Here is a 22,727-nt window from a genome sequence, read left to right as displayed (position 1 = left end):
TCTCCTTCAACAGTATATTCTGTATAGTGTTCTCCTTCAGTATATTCTGTATAGTGTTCTCCTTCAGTATATTCTGCATAGTGTTCTCCTTCAGTATATTCTGCATAGTGTCCTCCTTCAACAGTATATTCTGCATAGTGTTCTCCTTCAGTATATTCTGTATAGTGTTCTCCTTCAGTATATTCTGCATAGTGTTCTCCTTCAACAGTATATTCTGCATAGTGTCCTTCAACAGTATATTCTGCATAGTGTTCTCCTTAAGTATATTCTGCATAGTGTCCTCCTTCAACAGTATATTCTGCATAGTGTTCTCCTTCAACAGTATATTCTGTATAGTGTTCTCCTTCAGTATATTCTGTATAGTGTTCTCCTTCAGTATATTCTGCATAGTGTTCTCCTTCAACAGTATATTCTGTATAGTGTTCTCCTTCAGTATATTCTGTATAGTGTTCTCCTTCAGTATATTCTGCATAGTGTTCTCCTTCAGTATATTCTGCATAGTGTCCTCCTTCAACAGTATATTCTGCATAGTGTCCTCCTTCAACAGTATATTCTGCATAGTGTTCTCCTTCAGTATATTCTGTATAGTGTTCTCCTTCAGTATATTCTGCATAGTGTTCTCCTTCAACAGTATATTCTGCATAGTGTTCTCCTTCAGTATATTCTGTATAGTGTTCTCCTTCAGTATATTCTGCATAGTGTTCTCCTTCAACAGTATATTCTGCATAGTGTTCTTCTTCAACAGTATATTCTGCATAATGTTCTCCTTCAGTATATTCTGCATAGTGTTCTCCTTCAGTATATTCTGCATAATGTTCTCCTTCAGTATATTCTGCATAGTGTTCTCCTTCAGTATATTCTGCATAATGTTCTCCTTCAGTATATTCTGCATAGTGTTCTCCTTCAGTATATTCTGCATAATGTTCTCCTTCAGTATATTCTGCATAGTGTTCTCCTTCAGTATATTCTGCATAGTGTTCTCCTTCAACAGTATATTCTGCATAATGTTCTCCTTCAGTATATTCTGCATAGTGTTCTCTTTCAGTATATTCTGCATAGTGTTCTCCTTCAACAGTATATTCTGCATAGTGTTCTCCTTCAACAGTATATTCTGCATAGTGTTCTCCTTCAACAGTATATTCTGCATAGTGTTCTCCTTCAACAGTATATTCTGCATAGTGTTCTCCTTCAACAGTATATTCTGCATTGTGTTCTCCTTCAGTATATTCTGTATAGTGTTCTCCTTCAACAGTATATTCTGCATAGTGTTCTTCTTCAACAGTATATTCTGCATAATGTTCTCTTTCAGTATATTCTGCATAGTGTTCTCCTTCAGTATATTCTGCATAGTGTTCTCCTTCAGTATATTCTGTATAGTGTTCTCCTTCAGTATATTCTGCATAGTGTTCTCCTTCAACAGTATATTCTGCATAGTGTCCTTCAACAGTATATTCTGCATAGTGTTCTCCTTAAGTATATTCTGCATAGTGTCCTCCTTCAACAGTATATTCTGCATAGTGTTCTCCTTCAACAGTATATTCTGTATAGTGTTCTCCTTCAGTATATTCTGTATAGTGCTCTCCTTCAGTATATTCTGCATAGTGTTCTCCTTCAGTATATTCTGCATAGTGTCCTCCTTCAACAGTATATTCTGCATAGTGTTCTCCTTCAACAGTATATTCTGCATAGTGTTCTCCTTCAGTATATTCTGTATAGTGTTCTCCTTCAGTATATTCTGCATAGTGTTCTCCTTCAGTATATTCTGCATAGTGTTCTCCTTCAACAGTATATTCTGCATAGTGTCATTCAACAGTATATTCTGCATAGTGTTCTCCTTAAGTATATTCTGCATAGTGTCCTCCTTCAACAGTATATTCTGCATAGTGTTCTCCTTCAACAGTATATTCTGTATAGTGTTCTCCTTCAGTATATTCTGTATAGTGTTCTCCTTCAGTATATTCTGCATAGTGTTCTCCTTCAGTATATTCTGCATAGTGTTCTCCTTCAACAGTATATTCTGCATAGTGTCATTCAACAGTATATTCTGCATAGTGTTCTCCTTAAGTATATTCTGCATAGTGTCCTCCTTCAACAGTATATTCTGCATAGTGTTCTCCTTCAACAGTATATTCTGCATAGTGTTCTCCTTCAGTATATTCTGCATAGTGTTCTCCTTCAACAGTATATTCTGCATAGTGTTCTCCTTCAGTATATTCTGCATAGTGTTCTCCTTCAGTATATTCTGTATAGTGTTCTCCTTCAGTATATTCTGCATAGTGTTCTCCTTCAACAGTATATTCTGCATAGTGTTCTTCTTCAACAGTATATTCTGCATAGTGTTCTCCTTCAACAGTATATTCTGCATAGTGTTCTTCTTCAGTATATTCTGTATAGTGTTCTCCTTCAACAGTATATTCTGCATAGTGTTCTTCTTCAGTATATTCTGTATAGTGTTCTCCTTCAACAGTATATTCTGCCTAGTGTTCTCCTTCAGTATATTCTGCATAGTGTTCTCCTTCAGTATATTCTGCATAGTGTTCTCCTTCAGTATATTCTGCATAGTGTTCTCCTTCAACAGTATATTCTGCATAGTGTTCTTCTTCAGTATATTCTGTATAGTGTTCTCCTTCAGTATATTCTGCATAGTGTTCTCCTTCAACAGTATATTCTGCATAGTGTTCTCCTTCAGTATATTCTGCATAGTGTTCTCCTTCAGTATATTCTGTATAGTGTTCTCCTTCAGTATATTCTGCATAGTGTTCTCCTTCAGTATATTCTGCATAGTGTTCTCCTTCAACAGTATATTCTGCATAGTGTTCTTCTTCAACAGTATATTCTGCATAATGTTCTCCTTCAGTATATTCTGCATAGTGTTCTCCTTCAGTATATTCTGCATAGTGTTCTCCTTCAGTATATTCTGCATAGTGTTCTCCTTCAACAGTATATTCTGCATAGTGTTCTCCTTCAGTATATTCTGCATAATGTTCTCCTTCAGTATATTCTGCATAGTGTTCTCCTTCAGTATATTCTGCATAATGTTCTCCTTCAGTATATTCTGCATAGTGTTCTCCTTCAGTATATTCTGCATAGTGTTCTCCTTCAGTATATTCTGCATAGTGTTCTCCTTCAACAGTATATTCTGCATAATGTTCTCCTTCAGTATATTCTGCATAGTGTTCTCTTTCAGTATATTCTGCATAGTGTTCTCCTTCAACAGTATATTCTGTATAGTGTTCTCCTTCAGTATATTCTGCATAGTGTTCTCCTTCAGTATATTCTGCATAGTGTTCTCCTTCAGTATATTCTGCATAGTGTTCTCCTTCAACAGTATATTCTGCATAGTGTTCTCCTTCAACAGTATATTCTGCATAGTGTTCTCCTTCAACAGTATATTCTGCATAGTGTTCTCCTTCAACAGTATATTCTGCATAGTGTTCTCCTTCAGTATATTCTGTATAGTGTTCTCCTTCAGTATATTCTGCATAGTGTTCTCCTTCAGTATATTCTGCATAGTGTTCTCCTTCAGTATATTCTGCATAGTGTTCTCCTTCAACAGTATATTCTGCATAGTGTTCTCCTTCAGTATATTCTGTATAGTGTTCTCCTTCAGTATATTCTGTATAGTGTTCTCCTTCAGTATATTCTGCATAGTGTTCTCCTTCAGTATATTCTGCATAGTGTTCTCCTTCAGTATATTCTGCATAGTGTTCTCCTTCAACAGTATATTCTGTATAGTGTTCTCCTTCAGTATATTCTGCATAGTGTTCTCCTTCAACAGTATATTCTGCATAGTGTTCTCCTTCAGTATATTCTGTATAGTGTTCTCCTTCAGTATATTCTGTATAGTGTTCTCCTTCAGTATATTCTGCATAGTGTTCTCCTTCAGTATATTCTGCATAGTGTTCTCCTTCAGTATATTCTGCATAGTGTTCTCCTTCAACAGTATATTCTGTATAGTGTTCTCCTTCAGTATATTCTGTATAGTGTTCTCCTTCAGTATATTCTGTATAGTGTTCTCCTTCAGTATATTCTGCATAGTGTTCTCCTTCAGTATATTCTGCATAGTGTTCTCCTTCAGTATATTCTGCATAGTGTTCTCCTTCAACAGTATATTCTGTATAGTGTTCTCCTTCAGTATATTCTGTATAGTGTTCTCCTTCAACAGTATATTCTGCCTAGTGTTCTCCTTCAGTATATTCTGCATAGTGTTCTCCTTCAGTATATTCTGCATAGTGTTCTCCTTCAGTATATTCTGCATAGTGTTCTCCTTCAACAGTATATTCTGTATAGTGTTCTCCTTCAGTATATTCTGTATAGTGTTCTCCTTCAACAGTATATTCTGCATAGTGTTCTCCTTCAACAGTATATTCTGCATAGTGTTCTCCTTCAACAGTATATTCTGCATAGTGTTCTCCTTCAGTATATTCTGCATAGTGTTCTCCTTCAACAGTATATTCTGCATAGTGTTCTCCTTCAACAATATATTCTGCATAGTGTTCTCCTTCAGTATATTCTGCATAGTGTTCTCCTTCAGTATATTCTGCATAGTGTTTTCCTTCAGTATATTCTGCATAGTGTTCTCCTTCAGTATATTCTGCATAATGTTCTCCTTCAGTATATTCTGCATAGTGTTCTCCTTCAGTATATTCTGCATAGTGTTCTCCTTCAGTATATTCTGCATAGTGTTCTCCTTCAGTATATTCTGCATAGTGTTCTCCTTCAGTATATTCTGCATAGTGTTCTCCTTCAGTATATTCTGCATAGTGTTCTCCTTCAGTATATTCTGCATAATGTCCTCCTTCAACAGTATATTCTGCTTAGTGTTCTCCTTCAGTATATTCTGCATAGTGTTCTCCTTCAGTATATTCTGCATAGTGTTCTCCTTCAGTATATTCTGCATAGTGTTCTCCTTCAGTATATTCTGCATAGTGTTCTCCTTCAACAGTATATTCTGCATAGTGTTCTCCTTCAACAGTATATTCTGCATAGTGTTCTCCTTCAGTATATTCTGCATAGTGTTCTCCTTCAACAGTATATTCTGTATAGTGTTCTCCTTCAGTATATTCTGTATAGTGTTCTCCTTCAGTATATTCTGCATAGTGTTCTCCTTCAGTATATTCTGTATAGTGTTCTCCTTCAGTATATTCTGCATAGTGTTCTCCTTCAACAGTATATTCTGCATAGTGTCCTTCAACAGTATATTCTGCATAGTGTTCTCCTTCAACAGTATATTCTGCATAGTGTTCTCCTTCAACAGTATATTCTGCATAGTGTTCTCCTTCAGTATATTCTGCATAGTGTTCTCCTTCAACAGTATATTCTGTATAGTGTTCTCCTTCAGTATATTCTGTATAGTGTTCTCCTTCAGTATATTCTGCATAGTGTTCTCCTTCAGTATATTCTGTATAGTGTTCTCCTTCAGTATATTCTGCATAGTGTTCTCCTTCAACAGTATATTCTGCATAGTGTCCTTCAACAGTATATTCTGCATAGTGTTCTCCTTCAACAGTATATTCTGTATAGTGTTCTCCTTCAGTATTTTCTGTATAGTGTTCTCCTTCAGTATATTCTGCATAGTGTTCTCCTTCAGTATATTCTGCATAGTGTCCTCCTTCAACAGTATATTCTGCATAGTGTTCTCCTTCAGTATATTCTGCATAGTGTTCTCCTTCAACAGTATATTCTGCATAGTGTTCTCCTTCAGTATATTCTGCATAGTGTTCTCCTTCAACAGTATATTCTGCATAGTGTTCTCCTTCAGTATATTCTGCATAGTGTTCTCCTTCAACAGTATATTCTGCATAGTGTTCTCCTTCAGTATATTCTGCATAGTGTTCTCCTTCAACAGTATATTCTGCATAGTGTTCTCCTTCAACAGTATATTCTGCATAGTGTTCTCCTTCAGTATATTCTGCATAGTGTTCTCCTTCAGTATATTCTGCATAGTGTTCTCCTTCAACAGTATATTCTGCATAGTGTTCTCCTTCAGTATATTCTGCATAGTGTTCTCCTTCAGTATATTCTGCATAGTGTTCTCCTTCAGTATATTCTGCATAGTGTTCTCCTTCAGTATATTCTGCATAATGTCCTCCTTCAACAGTATATTCTGCATAGTGTTCTCCTTCAACAGTATATTCTGCATAGTGTTCTCCTTCAGTATATTCTGCATAGTGTTCTCCTTCAGTATATTCTGCATAGTGTTCTCCTTCAGTATATTCTGTATAGTGTTCTCCTTCAGTATATTCTGCATAGTGTTCTCCTTCAGTATATTCTGCATAGTGTTCTCCTTCAGTATATTCTGCATAGTGTTCTCCTTCAGTATATTCTGCATAGTGTCCTCCTTCAACAGTATATTCTGCATAGTGTTCTCCTTCAACAGTATATTCTGCATAGTGTTCTCCTTCAGTATATTCTGCATAGTGTTCTCCTTCAACAGTATATTCTGTATAGTGTTCTCCTTCAGTATATTCTGTATAGTGTTCTCCTTCAGTATATTCTGCATAGTGTTCTCCTTCAGTATATTCTGCATAGTGTCCTCCTTCAACAGTATATTCTGCATAGTGTTCTCCTTCAGTATATTCTGCATAGTGTTCTCCTTCAGTATATTCTGCATAGTGTTCTCCTTCAACAGTATATTCTGCATAGTGTCATTCAACAGTATATTCTGCATAGTGTTCTCCTTAAGTATATTCTGCATAGTGTCCTCCTTCAACAGTATATTCTGCATAGTGTTCTCCTTCAACAGTATATTCTGTATAGTGTTCTCCTTCAGTATATTCTGTATAGTGTTCTCCTTCAGTATATTCTGCATAGTGTTCTCCTTCAGTATATTCTGCATAGTGTCCTCCTTCAACAGTATATTCTGCATAGTGTTCTCCTTCAACAGTATATTCTGCATAGTGTTCTCCTTCAGTATATTCTGTATAGTGTTCTCCTTCAGTATATTCTGCATAGTGTTCTCCTTCAGTATATTCTGCATAGTGTTCTCCTTCAACAGTATATTCTGCATAGTGTCATTCAACAGTATATTCTGCATAGTGTTCTCCTTAAGTATATTCTGCATAGTGTCCTCCTTCAACAGTATATTCTGCATAGTGTTCTCCTTCAACAGTATATTCTGTATAGTGTTCTCCTTCAGTATATTCTGTATAGTGTTCTCCTTCAGTATATTCTGCATAGTGTTCTCCTTCAGTATATTCTGCATAGTGTTCTCCTTCAACAGTATATTCTGCATAGTGTCATTCAACAGTATATTCTGCATAGTGTTCTCCTTAAGTATATTCTGCATAGTGTCCTCCTTCAACAGTATATTCTGCATAGTGTTCTCCTTCAACAGTATATTCTGCATAGTGTTCTCCTTCAGTATATTCTGCATAGTGTTCTCCTTCAACAGTATATTCTGCATAGTGTTCTCCTTCAGTATATTCTGCATAGTGTTCTCCTTCAGTATATTCTGTATAGTGTTCTCCTTCAGTATATTCTGCATAGTGTTCTCCTTCAACAGTATATTCTGCATAGTGTTCTTCTTCAACAGTATATTCTGCATAATGTTCTCCTTCAGTATATTCTGCATAGTGTTCTCCTTCAGTATATTCTGCATAGTGTTCTCCTTCAGTATATTCTGCATAGTGTTCTCCTTCAGTATATTCTGCATAGTGTTCTCCTTCAACAGTATATTCTGCATAGTGTTCTTCTTCAACAGTATATTCTGCATAATGTTCTCCTTCAGTATATTCTGCATAGTGTTCTCCTTCAGTATATTCTGCATAGTGTTCTCTTTCAGTATATTCTGCATAGTGTTCTCCTTCAACAGTATATTCTGCATAATGTTCTCCTTCAGTATATTCTGCATAGTGTTCTCTTTCAGTATATTCTGCATAGTGTTCTCTTTCAGTATATTCTGCATAGTGTTCTCCTTCAGTATATTCTGCATAGTGTTCTCCTTCAACAGTATATTCTGCATAGTGTTCTTCTTCAACAGTATATTCTGCCTAGTGTTCTCCTTCAGTATATTCTGTATAGTGTTCTCCTTCAGTATATTCTGCTTAGTGTTCTCCTTCAACAGTATATTCTGCATAGTGTTCTCCTTCAGTATATTCTGCATAGTGTTCTCCTTCAACAGTATATTCTGCATAATGTTCTCCTTCAGTATATTCTGCATAGTGTTCTCTTTCAGTATATTCTGCATAGTGTTCTCCTTCAACAGTATATTCTGCATAGTGTTCTTCTTCAGTATATTCTGCATAGTGTTCTCCTTCAGTATATTCTGCATAGTGTTCTCCTTCAACAGTATATTCTGCATAGTGTTCTCCTTCAGTATATTCTGCTTAGTGTTCTCCTTCAACAGTATATTCTGCATAGTGTTCTCCTTCAGTATATTCTGCATAGTGTTCTCCTTCAACAGTATATTCTGCATAATGTTCTCCTTCAGTATATTCTGCATAGTGTTCTCTTTCAGTATATTCTGCATAGTGTTCTCCTTCAACAGTATATTCTGCATAATGTTCTCCTTCAGTATATTCTGCATAGTGTTCTCTTTCAGTATATTCTGCATAGTGTTCTCCTTCAACAGTATATTCTGCATAGTGTTCTTCTTCAACAGTATATTCTGCCTAGTGTTCTCCTTCAGTATATTCTGTATAGTGTTCTCCTTCAGTATATTCTGCTTAGTGTTCTCCTTCAACAGTATATTCTGCATAGTGTTCTCCTTCAGTATATTCTGCATAGTGTTCTCCTTCAACAGTATATTCTGCATAATGTTCTCCTTCAGTATATTCTGCATAGTGTTCTCCTTCAACAGTATATTCTGCATAATGTTCTCCTTCAGTATATTCTGCATAGTGTTCTCTTTCAGTATATTCTGCATAGTGTTCTCCTTCAACAGTATATTCTGCATAGTGTTCTTCTTCAACAGTATATTCTGCCTAGTGTTCTCCTTCAGTATATTCTGCATAATGTTCTCCTTCAGTATATTCTGCATAGTGTTCTCCTTCAGTATATTCTGCATAGTGTTCTCCTTCAACAGTATATTCTGCATAATGTTCTCCTTCAGTATATTCTGCATAGTGTTCTCTTTCAGTATATTCTGCATAGTGTTCTCTTTCAGTATATTCTGCATAGTGTTCTCTTTCAGTATATTCTGCATAGTGTTCTCCTTCAGTATATTCTGCATAGTGTTCTCCTTCAACAGTATATTCTGCATAATGTTCTCCTTCAGTATATTCTGTATAGTGTTCTCCTTCAACAGTATATTCTGCATAGTGTTCTCCTTCAACAGTATATTCTGCATAGTGTTCTCCTTCAACAGTATATTCTGCATAGTGTTCTCCTTCAACAGTATATTCTGCATAGTGTTCTCCTTCAACAGTATATTCTGCATAATGTTCTCCTTCAGTATATTCTGCATAGTGTTCTCTTTCAGTATATTCTGTATAGTGTTCTCCTTCAACAGTATATTCTGCATAATGTTCTTCTTCAACAGTATATTCTGCCTAGTGTTCTCCTTCAGTATATTCTGTATAGTGTTCTCCTTCAGTATATTCTGCATAGTGTTCTCCTTCAACAGTATATTCTGCATAGTGTTCTTCTTCAACAGTATATTCTGCCTAGTGTTCTCCTTCAGTATATTCTGTATAGTGTTCTTCTTCAACAGTATATTCTGCCTAGTGTTCTCCTTCAGTATATTCTGTATAGTGTTCTCCTTCAGTATATTCTGTATAGTGTTCTCCTTCAGTATATTCTGCATAGTGTTCTCCTTCAACAGTATATTCTGCATAATGTTCTCCTTCAGTATATTCTGCATAGTGTTCTCCTTCAGTATATTCTGCATAGTGTTCTCCTTCAACAGTATATTCTGCATAGTGTTCTTCTTCAACAGTATATTCTGCATAATGTTCTCCTTCAGTATATTCTGCATAGTGTTCTCCTTCAGTATATTCTGCATAGTGTTCTCCTTCAACAGTATATTCTGCATAATGTTCTCCTTCAGTATATTCTGCATAGTGTTCTCCTTCAGTATATTCTGCATAGTGTTCTCCTTCAACAGTATATTCTGCATAGTGTTCTCCTTCAACAGTATATTCTGCATAGTGTTCTCCTTCAACAGTATATTCTGCATAGTGTTCTCCTTCAGTATATTCTGCATAGTGTTCTCCTTCAACAGTATATTCTGTATAGTGTTCTCCTTCAGTATATTCTGTATAGTGTTCTCCTTCAGTATATTCTGCATAGTGTTCTCCTTCAGTATATTCTGCATAGTGTCCTCCTTCAACAGTATATTCTGCATAGTGTTCTCCTTCAGTATATTCTGTATAGTGTTCTCCTTCAGTATATTCTGCATAGTGTTCTCCTTCAACAGTATATTCTGCATAGTGTCCTTCAACAGTATATTCTGCATAGTGTTCTCCTTAAGTATATTCTGCATAGTGTCCTCCTTCAACAGTATATTCTGCATAGTGTTCTCCTTCAACAGTATATTCTGTATAGTGTTCTCCTTCAGTATATTCTGTATAGTGTTCTCCTTCAGTATATTCTGCATAGTGTTCTCCTTCAACAGTATATTCTGTATAGTGTTCTCCTTCAGTATATTCTGTATAGTGTTCTCCTTCAGTATATTCTGCATAGTGTTCTCCTTCAGTATATTCTGCATAGTGTCCTCCTTCAACAGTATATTCTGCATAGTGTCCTCCTTCAACAGTATATTCTGCATAGTGTTCTCCTTCAGTATATTCTGTATAGTGTTCTCCTTCAGTATATTCTGCATAGTGTTCTCCTTCAACAGTATATTCTGCATAGTGTTCTCCTTCAGTATATTCTGTATAGTGTTCTCCTTCAGTATATTCTGCATAGTGTTCTCCTTCAACAGTATATTCTGCATAGTGTTCTCCTTCAGTATATTCTGTATAGTGTTCTCCTTCAGTATATTCTGCATAGTGTTCTTCTTCAACAGTATATTCTGCATAATGTTCTCCTTCAGTATATTCTGCATAGTGTTCTCCTTCAGTATATTCTGCATAATGTTCTCCTTCAGTATATTCTGCATAGTGTTCTCCTTCAGTATATTCTGCATAATGTTCTCCTTCAGTATATTCTGCATAGTGTTCTCCTTCAGTATATTCTGCATAATGTTCTCCTTCAGTATATTCTGCATAGTGTTCTCCTTCAGTATATTCTGCATAGTGTTCTCCTTCAACAGTATATTCTGCATAATGTTCTCCTTCAGTATATTCTGCATAGTGTTCTCTTTCAGTATATTCTGCATAGTGTTCTCCTTCAACAGTATATTCTGCATAGTGTTCTCCTTCAACAGTATATTCTGCATAGTGTTCTCCTTCAACAGTATATTCTGCATAGTGTTCTCCTTCAACAGTATATTCTGCATAGTGTTCTCCTTCAACAGTATATTCTGCATTGTGTTCTCCTTCAGTATATTCTGTATAGTGTTCTCCTTCAACAGTATATTCTGCATAGTGTTCTTCTTCAGTATATTCTGCATAGTGTTCTCCTTCAACAGTATATTCTGCATAATGTTCTCCTTCAGTATATTCTGCATAGTGTTCTCTTTCAGTATATTCTGCATAGTGTTCTCCTTCAACAGTATATTCTGCATAGTGTTCTTCTTCAACAGTATATTCTGCCTAGTGTTCTCCTTCAGTATATTCTGCATAATGTTCTCCTTCAGTATATTCTGCATAGTGTTCTCCTTCAACAGTATATTCTGCATAGTGTTCTCCTTCAACAGTATATTCTGCATTGTGTTCTCCTTCAGTATATTCTGTATAGTGTTCTCCTTCAACAGTATATTCTGCATAATGTTCTCCTTCAGTATATTCTGCATAGTGTTCTCCTTCAACAGTATATTCTGCATAATGTTCTCCTTCAGTATATTCTGCATAGTGTTCTCTTTCAGTATATTCTGCATAGTGTTCTCCTTCAACAGTATATTCTGCATAGTGTTCTTCTTCAACAGTATATTCTGCCTAGTGTTCTCCTTCAGTATATTCTGCATAATGTTCTCCTTCAGTATATTCTGCATAGTGTTCTCCTTCAGTATATTCTGCATAGTGTTCTCCTTCAACAGTATATTCTGCATAATGTTCTCCTTCAGTATATTCTGCATAGTGTTCTCTTTCAGTATATTCTGCATAGTGTTCTCTTTCAGTATATTCTGCATAGTGTTCTCTTTCAGTATATTCTGCATAGTGTTCTCCTTCAGTATATTCTGCATAGTGTTCTCCTTCAACAGTATATTCTGCATAATGTTCTCCTTCAGTATATTCTGTATAGTGTTCTCCTTCAACAGTATATTCTGCATAGTGTTCTCCTTCAACAGTATATTCTGCATAGTGTTCTCCTTCAACAGTATATTCTGCATAGTGTTCTCCTTCAACAGTATATTCTGCATAGTGTTCTCCTTCAACAGTATATTCTGCATAATGTTCTCCTTCAGTATATTCTGCATAGTGTTCTCTTTCAGTATATTCTGTATAGTGTTCTCCTTCAACAGTATATTCTGCATAATGTTCTTCTTCAACAGTATATTCTGCCTAGTGTTCTCCTTCAGTATATTCTGTATAGTGTTCTCCTTCAGTATATTCTGCATAGTGTTCTCCTTCAACAGTATATTCTGCATAGTGTTCTTCTTCAACAGTATATTCTGCCTAGTGTTCTCCTTCAGTATATTCTGTATAGTGTTCTTCTTCAACAGTATATTCTGCCTAGTGTTCTCCTTCAGTATATTCTGTATAGTGTTCTCCTTCAGTATATTCTGTATAGTGTTCTCCTTCAGTATATTCTGCATAGTGTTCTCCTTCAACAGTATATTCTGCATAATGTTCTCCTTCAGTATATTCTGCATAGTGTTCTCCTTCAGTATATTCTGCATAGTGTTCTCCTTCAACAGTATATTCTGCATAGTGTTCTTCTTCAACAGTATATTCTGCATAATGTTCTCCTTCAGTATATTCTGCATAGTGTTCTCCTTCAGTATATTCTGCATAGTGTTCTCCTTCAACAGTATATTCTGCATAATGTTCTCCTTCAGTATATTCTGCATAGTGTTCTCCTTCAGTATATTCTGCATAGTGTTCTCCTTCAACAGTATATTCTGCATAGTGTTCTTCTTCAACAGTATATTCTGCGTAGTGTTCTCCTTCAACAGTATATTCTGCATAGTGTTCTCCTTCAGTATATTCTGCATAGTGTTCTCCTTCAACAGTATATTCTGTATAGTGTTCTCCTTCAGTATATTCTGTATAGTGTTCTCCTTCAGTATATTCTGCATAGTGTTCTCCTTCAGTATATTCTGCATAGTGTCCTCCTTCAACAGTATATTCTGCATAGTGTTCTCCTTCAGTATATTCTGTATAGTGTTCTCCTTCAGTATATTCTGCATAGTGTTCTCCTTCAACAGTATATTCTGCATAGTGTCCTTCAACAGTATATTCTGCATAGTGTTCTCCTTAAGTATATTCTGCATAGTGTCCTCCTTCAACAGTATATTCTGCATAGTGTTCTCCTTCAACAGTATATTCTGTATAGTGTTCTCCTTCAGTATATTCTGTATAGTGTTCTCCTTCAGTATATTCTGCATAGTGTTCTCCTTCAACAGTATATTCTGTATAGTGTTCTCCTTCAGTATATTCTGTATAGTGTTCTCCTTCAGTATATTCTGCATAGTGTTCTCCTTCAGTATATTCTGCATAGTGTCCTCCTTCAACAGTATATTCTGCATAGTGTCCTCCTTCAACAGTATATTCTGCATAGTGTTCTCCTTCAGTATATTCTGTATAGTGTTCTCCTTCAGTATATTCTGCATAGTGTTCTCCTTCAACAGTATATTCTGCATAGTGTTCTCCTTCAGTATATTCTGTATAGTGTTCTCCTTCAGTATATTCTGCATAGTGTTCTCCTTCAACAGTATATTCTGCATAGTGTTCTTCTTCAACAGTATATTCTGCATAATGTTCTCCTTCAGTATATTCTGCATAGTGTTCTCCTTCAGTATATTCTGCATAATGTTCTCCTTCAGTATATTCTGCATAGTGTTCTCCTTCAGTATATTCTGCATAATGTTCTCCTTCAGTATATTCTGCATAGTGTTCTCCTTCAGTATATTCTGCATAATGTTCTCCTTCAGTATATTCTGCATAGTGTTCTCCTTCAGTATATTCTGCATAGTGTTCTCCTTCAACAGTATATTCTGCATAATGTTCTCCTTCAGTATATTCTGCATAGTGTTCTCTTTCAGTATATTCTGCATAGTGTTCTCCTTCAACAGTATATTCTGCATAGTGTTCTCCTTCAACAGTATATTCTGCATAGTGTTCTCCTTCAACAGTATATTCTGCATAATGTTCTCCTTCAACAGTATATTCTGCATAATGTTCTCCTTCAGTATATTCTGCATAGTGTTCTCCTTCAGTATATTCTGCATAGTGTTCTCCTTCAGTATATTCTGCATAGTGTTCTCCTTCAACAGTATATTCTGCATAATGTTCTCCTTCAGTATATTCTGCATAGTGTTCTCTTTCAGTATATTCTGCATAGTGTTCTCCTTCAACAGTATATTCTGCATAGTGTTCTCCTTCAACAGTATATTCTGCATAGTGTTCTCCTTCAACAGTATATTCTGCATAGTGTTCTCCTTCAACAGTATATTCTGCATAGTGTTCTCCTTCAACAGTATATTCTGCATTGTGTTCTCCTTCAGTATATTCTGTATAGTGTTCTCCTTCAACAGTATATTCTGCATAGTGTTCTTCTTCAACAGTATATTCTGCATAATGTTCTCTTTCAGTATATTCTGCATAGTGTTCTCCTTCAGTATATTCTGCATAGTGTTCTCCTTCAGTATATTCTGTATAGTGTTCTCCTTCAGTATATTCTGCATAGTGTTCTCCTTCAACAGTATATTCTGCATAGTGTCCTTCAACAGTATATTCTGCATAGTGTTCTCCTTAAGTATATTCTGCATAGTGTCCTCCTTCAACAGTATATTCTGCATAGTGTTCTCCTTCAACAGTATATTCTGTATAGTGTTCTCCTTCAGTATATTCTGTATAGTGCTCTCCTTCAGTATATTCTGCATAGTGTTCTCCTTCAGTATATTCTGCATAGTGTCCTCCTTCAACAGTATATTCTGCATAGTGTTCTCCTTCAACAGTATATTCTGCATAGTGTTCTCCTTCAGTATATTCTGTATAGTGTTCTCCTTCAGTATATTCTGCATAGTGTTCTCCTTCAGTATATTCTGCATAGTGTTCTCCTTCAACAGTATATTCTGCATAGTGTCATTCAACAGTATATTCTGCATAGTGTTCTCCTTAAGTATATTCTGCATAGTGTCCTCCTTCAACAGTATATTCTGCATAGTGTTCTCCTTCAACAGTATATTCTGTATAGTGTTCTCCTTCAGTATATTCTGTATAGTGTTCTCCTTCAGTATATTCTGCATAGTGTTCTCCTTCAGTATATTCTGCATAGTGTTCTCCTTCAACAGTATATTCTGCATAGTGTCATTCAACAGTATATTCTGCATAGTGTTCTCCTTAAGTATATTCTGCATAGTGTCCTCCTTCAACAGTATATTCTGCATAGTGTTCTCCTTCAACAGTATATTCTGCATAGTGTTCTCCTTCAGTATATTCTGCATAGTGTTCTCCTTCAACAGTATATTCTGCATAGTGTTCTCCTTCAGTATATTCTGCATAGTGTTCTCCTTCAACAGTATATTCTGCATAGTGTTCTCCTTCAACAGTATATTCTGCATAGTGTTCTCCTTCAGTATATTCTGCATAGTGTTCTCCTTCAGTATATTCTGTATAGTGTTCTCCTTCAGTATATTCTGCATAGTGTTCTCCTTCAACAGTATATTCTGCATAGTGTTCTTCTTCAACAGTATATTCTGCATAGTGTTCTCCTTCAACAGTATATTCTGCATAGTGTTCTTCTTCAGTATATTCTGTATAGTGTTCTCCTTCAGTATATTCTGCATAGTGTTCTCCTTCAGTATATTCTGTATAGTGTTCTCCTTCAACAGTATATTCTGCATAGTGTTCTTCTTCAGTATATTCTGTATAGTGTTCTCCTTCAGTATATTCTGCATAGTGTTCTCCTTCAGTATATTCTGTATAGTGTTCTCCTTCAACAGTATATTCTGCATAGTGTTCTCCTTCAGTATATTCTGTATAGTGTTCTCCTTCAACAGTATATTCTGCATAGTGTTCTCCTTCAACAGTATATTCTGCATAGTGTTCTCCTTCAGTATATTCTGCATAGTGTTCTCCTTCAGTATATTCTGCATAGTGTTCTCCTTCAGTATATTCTGCATAGTGTTCTCCTTCAGTATATTCTGCATAGTGTTCTCCTTCAACAGTATATTCTGCATAGTGTTCTTCTTCAGTATATTCTGTATAGTGTTCTCCTTCAGTATATTCTGCATAGTGTTCTCCTTCAACAGTATATTCTGCATAGTGTTCTCCTTCAGTATATTCTGCATAGTGTTCTCCTTCAGTATATTCTGTATAGTGTTCTCCTTCAGTATATTCTGCATAGTGTTCTCCTTCAACAGTATATTCTGCATAGTGTTCTTCTTCAACAGTATATTCTGCATAGTGTTCTCCTTCAGTATATTCTGCATAGTGTTCTCCTTCAGTATATTCTGCATAGTGTTCTCCTTCAACAGTATATTCTGCATAGTGTTCTCCTTCAGTATATTCTGCATAATGTTCTCCTTCAGTATATTCTGCATAGTGTTCTCCTTCAGTATATTCTGCATAATGTTCTCCTTCAGTATATTCTGCATAGTGTTCTCCTTCAGTATATTCTGCATAGTGTTCTCCTTCAGTATATTCTGCATAGTGTTCTCCTTCAACAGTATATTCTGCATAATGTTCTCCTTCAGTATATTCTGCATAGTGTTCTCTTTCAGTATATTCTGCATAGTGTTCTCCTTCAACAGTATATTCTGTATAGTGTTCTCCTTCAGTATATTCTGCATAGTGTTCTCCTTCAGTATATTCTGCATAGTGTTCTCCTTCAGTATATTCTGCATAGTGTTCTCCTTCAACAGTATATTCTGCATAGTGTTCTCCTTCAACAGTATATTCTGCATAGTGTTCTCCTTCAGTATATTCTGTATAGTGTTCTCCTTCAGTATATTCTGCATAGTGTTCTCCTTCAGTATATTCTGCATAGTGTTCTCCTTCAGTATATTCTGCATAGTGTTCTCCTTCAACAGTATATTCTGCATAGTGTTCTCCTTCAGTATATTCTGTATAGTGTTCTCCTTCAGTATATTCTGTATAGTGTTCTCCTTCAGTATATTCTGCATAGTGTTCTCCTTCAGTATATTCTGCATAGTGTTCTCCTTCAGTATATTCTGCATAGTGTTCTCCTTCAACAGTATATTCTGTATAGTGTTCTCCTTCAGTATATTCTGCATAGTGTTCTCCTTCAACAGTATATTCTGCATAGTGTTCTCCTTCAGTATATTCTGTATAGTGTTCTCCTTCAGTATATTCTGTATAGTGTTCTCCTTCAGTATATTCTGCATAGTGTTCTCCTTCAGTATATTCTGCATAGTGTTCTCCTTCAGTATATTCTGCATAGTGTTCTCCTTCAACAGTATATTCTGTATAGTGTTCTCCTTCAGTATATTCTGTATAGTGTTCTCCTTCAACAGTATATTCTGCATAGTGTTCTCCTTCAACAGTATATTCTGCATAGTGTTCTCCTTCAGTATATTCTGCATAGTGTTCTCCTTCAGTATATTCTGCATAGTGTTCTCCTTCAGTATATTCTGCATAGTGTTCTCCTTCAACAGTATATTCTGTATAGTGTTCTCCTTCAGTATATTCTGTATAGTGTTCTCCTTCAACAGTATATTCTGCATAGTGTTCTCCTTCAACAGTATATTCTGCATAGTGTTCTCCTTCAGTATATTCTGCATAGTGTTCTTCTTCAACAGTATATTCTGCCTTGTGTTCTCCTTCAGTATATTCTGTATAGTGTTCTCCTTCAGTATATTCTGCATAGTGTTCTCCTTCAACAGTATATTCTGCCTAGTGTTCTCCTTCAGTATATTCTGCATAGTGTTCTCCTTCAGTATATTCTGCATAGTGTTCTCCTTCAACAGTATATTCTGCCTAGTGTTCTCCTTCAGTATATTCTGCATAGTGTTCTCCTTCAGTATATTCTGCATAGTGTTCTCCTTCAACAGTATATTCTGCATAGTGTTCTTCTTCAACAGTATATTCTGCATAGTGTTCTCCTTCAGTATATTCTGCATAGTGTTCTCCTTCAGTATATTCTGCATAGTGTTCTCTTTCAGTATATTCTGCATAGTGTTCTCCTTCAGTATATTCTGCATAGTGTTCTCTTTCAACAGTATATTCTGCATAGTGTTCTCCTTCAACAGTATATTCTGCATAGTGTTCTCCTTCAGTATATTCTGTATAGTGTTCTCCTTCAACAGTATATTCTGTATAGTGTTCTCCTTCAACAGTATATTCTGCATAGTGTTCTCCTTCAGTATATTCTGCATAGTGTTCTCCTTCAGTATATTCTGTATAGTGTTCTCCTTCAGTATATTCTGCATAGTGTTCTCCTTCAACAGTATATTCTGCATAGTGTTCTTCTTCAACAGTATATTCTGCATAATGTTCTCCTTCAGTATATTCTGCATAGTGTTCTCCTTCAGTATATTCTGCATAGTGTTCTCCTTCAGTATATTCTGCATAGTGTTCTCCTTCAACAGTATATTCTGCATAATGTTCTCCTTCAGTATATTCTGTATAGTGTTCTCCTTCAGTATATTCTGCATAGTGTTCTCCTTCAACAGTATTTTCTCAGCAAATATATCTGAATGAATTTGAATAAGACTCAGAGTACCATGTGATTTTAAGCAGAGAGTGTACCTGTGACTGGTTTTGATTCTCCTACACACCTGTGTTAAGTTGTTAGTATACGGATGTAGGATCTTAATTTGAGCCAGTTTTCTACAGCAGCAACAGAAAATGTGATTTATTATGTGGATTATAATTCATGGACATTCTTGTAGAAGTTGATACATTTTTCATTATAGCAAATCAAGTCTGTCATTTCAAAGTGGAAATTAGAAACGCTCGAGACATTTTTTAAATTCAGATACACTACAAGTTTGCATTTTCCTGCTGAGCAGGAAAATTCTCAGCAAAAAAAAAAAACGAGTGATCAAATTACGATCCCACATCTGTAGATGTGCGAATGTGCATTTTGCAAAGGTTTTTGTTCCCTTGCGCAGCACCTTGACATCCTGTGTGTGTATCTTACAGGAGCGTATGCGTAAACTGCTGAAGGTGTATGAGTTGCTGGGAGGAGAGGAGGACATCGTTAACCCTACTAACGAACTCATCAAGGAGGGACACATCCTCAAACTGTCGGCCAAGAACGGCACCTCACAGGACAGATACCTCATCCTGGTGAGTCACACACACACACACACACACACACACACACACACACACACACACACACACACACACACACACACACACACACACACACAGACAGACAGACAGACAGACAGACAGACAGACAGACAGACCTCCCTCCCTCCCTCCCTCCCTCCCTCCCTCCCTCCCTCCTTCATCCTGGTGAGTGACACACATACATACACAGATACCTCATCCTGGTGAGTGACACACACATACATACACAGATACCTCATCCTGGTGAGTGACACACATACATACACAGATACCTCATCCTGGTGAGTGACACACACACACACACAGATACCTCATCCTGGTGAGTGACACACACACACACACACCTCATCCTGGTGAGTGAGTCATTGTAACAGTGGGAGTGTGAAAATGGCTTAACTGTTGATACGTTGGTGCGAACACTGTTCACTGCTTGAAATCATGTTGTGATTTATGTTGTGAATCTAAAATGTAAAAAATGCAACTAGGTCTACATCTCTCTCTCTCTTTCCCCCCTCTCTCTCTCCCTCTCTCTCTCTCTCTCTCTCTCTTTCCCCCCTCTCTCTCTTTCCCTCTCTCTCTCTTCCCCCCCCCTCTCTCTCTCTCTCTCTTTCCCTCTCTCTCTCTTTCCCTCTCTCTCTCTTTCCCTCTCTCTCTCTTTCCCTCCTCTCTCTCTCTCTCTCTCTCTCTCTCTCTCTCTCTCTCTCTCTCTCTCTCTCTCTCTCTCTCTCTCTCTCTCTCTCTCTCTCTCTCTGTCTCTTTCTCTCTCTCTCTCTTTCCCTCTCTCTCTCTTTCCCCCCTCTCTCTCTTTCCCTCTCTCTCTTTCCCCCCTCTCTCTTTCCCCCCTCTCTCTCTCTTTCCCTCTCTCTCTCTCTCTCTCTCTCTCTCTCTCTCTCTCTCTCTCTCTCTCTCTCTCTCTCTCTCTCCCTCTCTCTCTCTTTCCCCCCTCTCTCTCTTTCCCTCTCTCTCTTTCCCCCCTCTCTCTTTCCCCCCTCTCTCTCTCTTTTTCCCTCTCTCTCTCTTTCCCTCTCTCTCTCTCTCTCTCTCTCTCTCTTTTTCCCTCTCTCTCTCTTTCCCTCTTTCTCTCCCTCTCTCTCTCTGCAGTTCAATGATAGGTTATTGTACTGCGTCCCTAAGCTGAGGTTGATTGGTCAGAAGTTTGGGGTGAGAGCCAGGATTGATGTGGATGGGATGGAGCTGAAGGAGAGTAGCAGTGTTAACGTTCCCAGGACCTTTCTGGTGTCAGGAAAACAACGATCACTAGAGCTACAGGCCAGGTGAGGGCAGCGGATTCTCTTCCTCTATCTTGAATTAGAGTGTTTTGAGTAGTTACATTTTTAATATTTAAAAAAAAGAATCTCTGCTTTTAGCAACGGACACAATTTTACAATGAATTGCAATTAATATTTAACTCAAAGCCATTTGTTTATTGTGAGTAGGACTGAAGAAGAGAAGAGAGATTGGATCCAAGCTATCCAGGCCACCATCCAAAGACATGAACAGACGCTTGCGACGTTCCACCATCTCAACTGTTCTCTCCGAGACGAGGACTACACTCCTCCCAACTCACCTGTAAGATACAATACAACCCCTAGTCCCTAACCCATAACCCCTAAACTCTAGCCCCTCCAACTCACCTGTAAGATACAATACAACCCCTAGCCCCTAGCCCCTAGCCCCTAACCCCTCCAACTCACCTGTAAGATACAATACAACCCCTAACCCCTAACCCCTCCAACTCACCTGTAAGATACAACACAACCCCTAACCCCTAGCCCCTAACCCCTCCAACTCACCTGTAAGATACAATACAACCCCTAACCCCTAACCCCTAACCCCTCCAACTCACCTGTAAGATACAACACAACCCCTAACCCCTAACCCCTAGCCCCTAACCCCTCCAAATCACCTGTAAGATACAATACAACCCCTAACCCCTAGCCCCTAACCCCTCCAACTCACCTGTAAGATACAATACAACCCCTAGCCCCTAACCCCTCCAAATCACCTGTAAGATACAATACAACCCCTAGTCCCTAACCCATAACCCCTAAACTCTAGCCCCTCCAACTCACCTGTAAGATACAATACAACCCCTAGCCCCTAGCCCCTAGCCCCTAACCCCTCCAACTCACCTGTAAGATACAATACAACCCCTAACCCCTAACCCCTAACCCCTCCAACTCACCTGTAAGATACAACACAACCCCTAACCCCTAGCCCCTAACCCCTCCAACTCACCTGTAAGATACAATACAACCCCTAACCCCTAACCCCTAACCCCTCCAACTCACCTGTAAGATACAACACAACCCCTAACCCCTAACCCCTAGCCCCTAACCCCTCCAAATCACCTGTAAGATACAATACAACCCCTAACCCCTAGCCCCTAACCCCTCCAACTCACCTGTAAGATACAATACAACCCCTAGCCCCTAACCCCTCCAAATCACCTGTAAGATACAATACAACCCCTAACCCATAGCCCCTAGCCCCTCCAACTCACCTGTAAGATACAATACAACCCCTAGTCCCTAACCTCTAACCCCTCCAACTCACCTGTAAGATAAATACAACCCCTAACCCCTAGTCCCTAACCCCTAGTCCCTAACCTCTAGCCCCTCCAACTCACCTGTAAAATACAATCTAACCCCTAACCCCTAGCCCCTAACTCCTAACCCCTGGCCCCTCCAACTCACCTGTAAGATAAAATACAACCCCTAACCCCTAGCCCCTAACCCCTAGCCCCTAACCACTAGGACTTCACTCATCCTAACTGACCAGTAAGATATTATTCTACCCCTAAACCCTAGCCCATAACCCCTAGCACCTAACCCCTTGTCCCTAACCCCTAGTCCCTAACCCCTGGCCCTTAGTCCCTAACCCTTAGTCCCTAACCCCTAATCCGTAACCTCTAGCCCCAAGTCTCTAGCCCCTAGTCCCTAACCATTAGCCCATAGTCTCTAGCCCCTAACCCCTAACCACTAGAACTACACTCCCTCTCCCCTAGCCTCTAGGCTACAACTCCAGGATAACCCCTAGCCCCTAGCCACTAACCCCAGCATAACCCCTAGCCTCTAGGCTCTAACCCCAGCATAACCCCTAGCCCCTAGCCTCTAACTCCAGCATAACCCCTAGCCCCTAGCCTCTAACTCCAACATAACCCCTAGCTTCTAGGCTCTAACTCCAACATAACCCCTAGGCCCTAGCCTCTAACTCCAGCATAACCCCATCTTAACCCCTAGGCCCTAGCCTCTAACC

The 22,727-nt window shown here is 37.9% G+C and overlaps 1 protein-coding gene across 3 annotated transcripts in view; it reads left to right on the top strand.

Moving 5' to 3' along the window:
* The window catches only part of LOC139543144 (FYVE, RhoGEF and PH domain-containing protein 1-like), a 181,076-nt gene that overhangs the window by 142,190 nt on the left and 16,159 nt on the right, over positions 1 to 22,727 (top strand). For all 3 annotated transcript variants that reach the window (XM_071349371.1, XM_071349372.1, XM_071349373.1), the window contains 3 exons: positions 19,314 to 19,460; positions 20,571 to 20,743; positions 20,906 to 21,038. In XM_071349371.1, the coding sequence (XP_071205472.1) occupies positions 19,314 to 19,460; positions 20,571 to 20,743; positions 20,906 to 21,038 (453 nt within the window). The remainder of the gene's footprint in view (positions 1 to 19,313; positions 19,461 to 20,570; positions 20,744 to 20,905; positions 21,039 to 22,727) is intronic.

This window comes from Salvelinus alpinus, chromosome 17 (genome assembly GCF_045679555.1).
Source record: "Salvelinus alpinus chromosome 17, SLU_Salpinus.1, whole genome shotgun sequence".
Classification (NCBI taxonomy): Eukaryota; Metazoa; Chordata; class Actinopteri; order Salmoniformes; family Salmonidae; genus Salvelinus; species Salvelinus alpinus.
The sequence above is the reverse complement of the archived record's forward strand: the minus strand, read 5'-3'. Positions and strand labels throughout refer to the sequence as shown.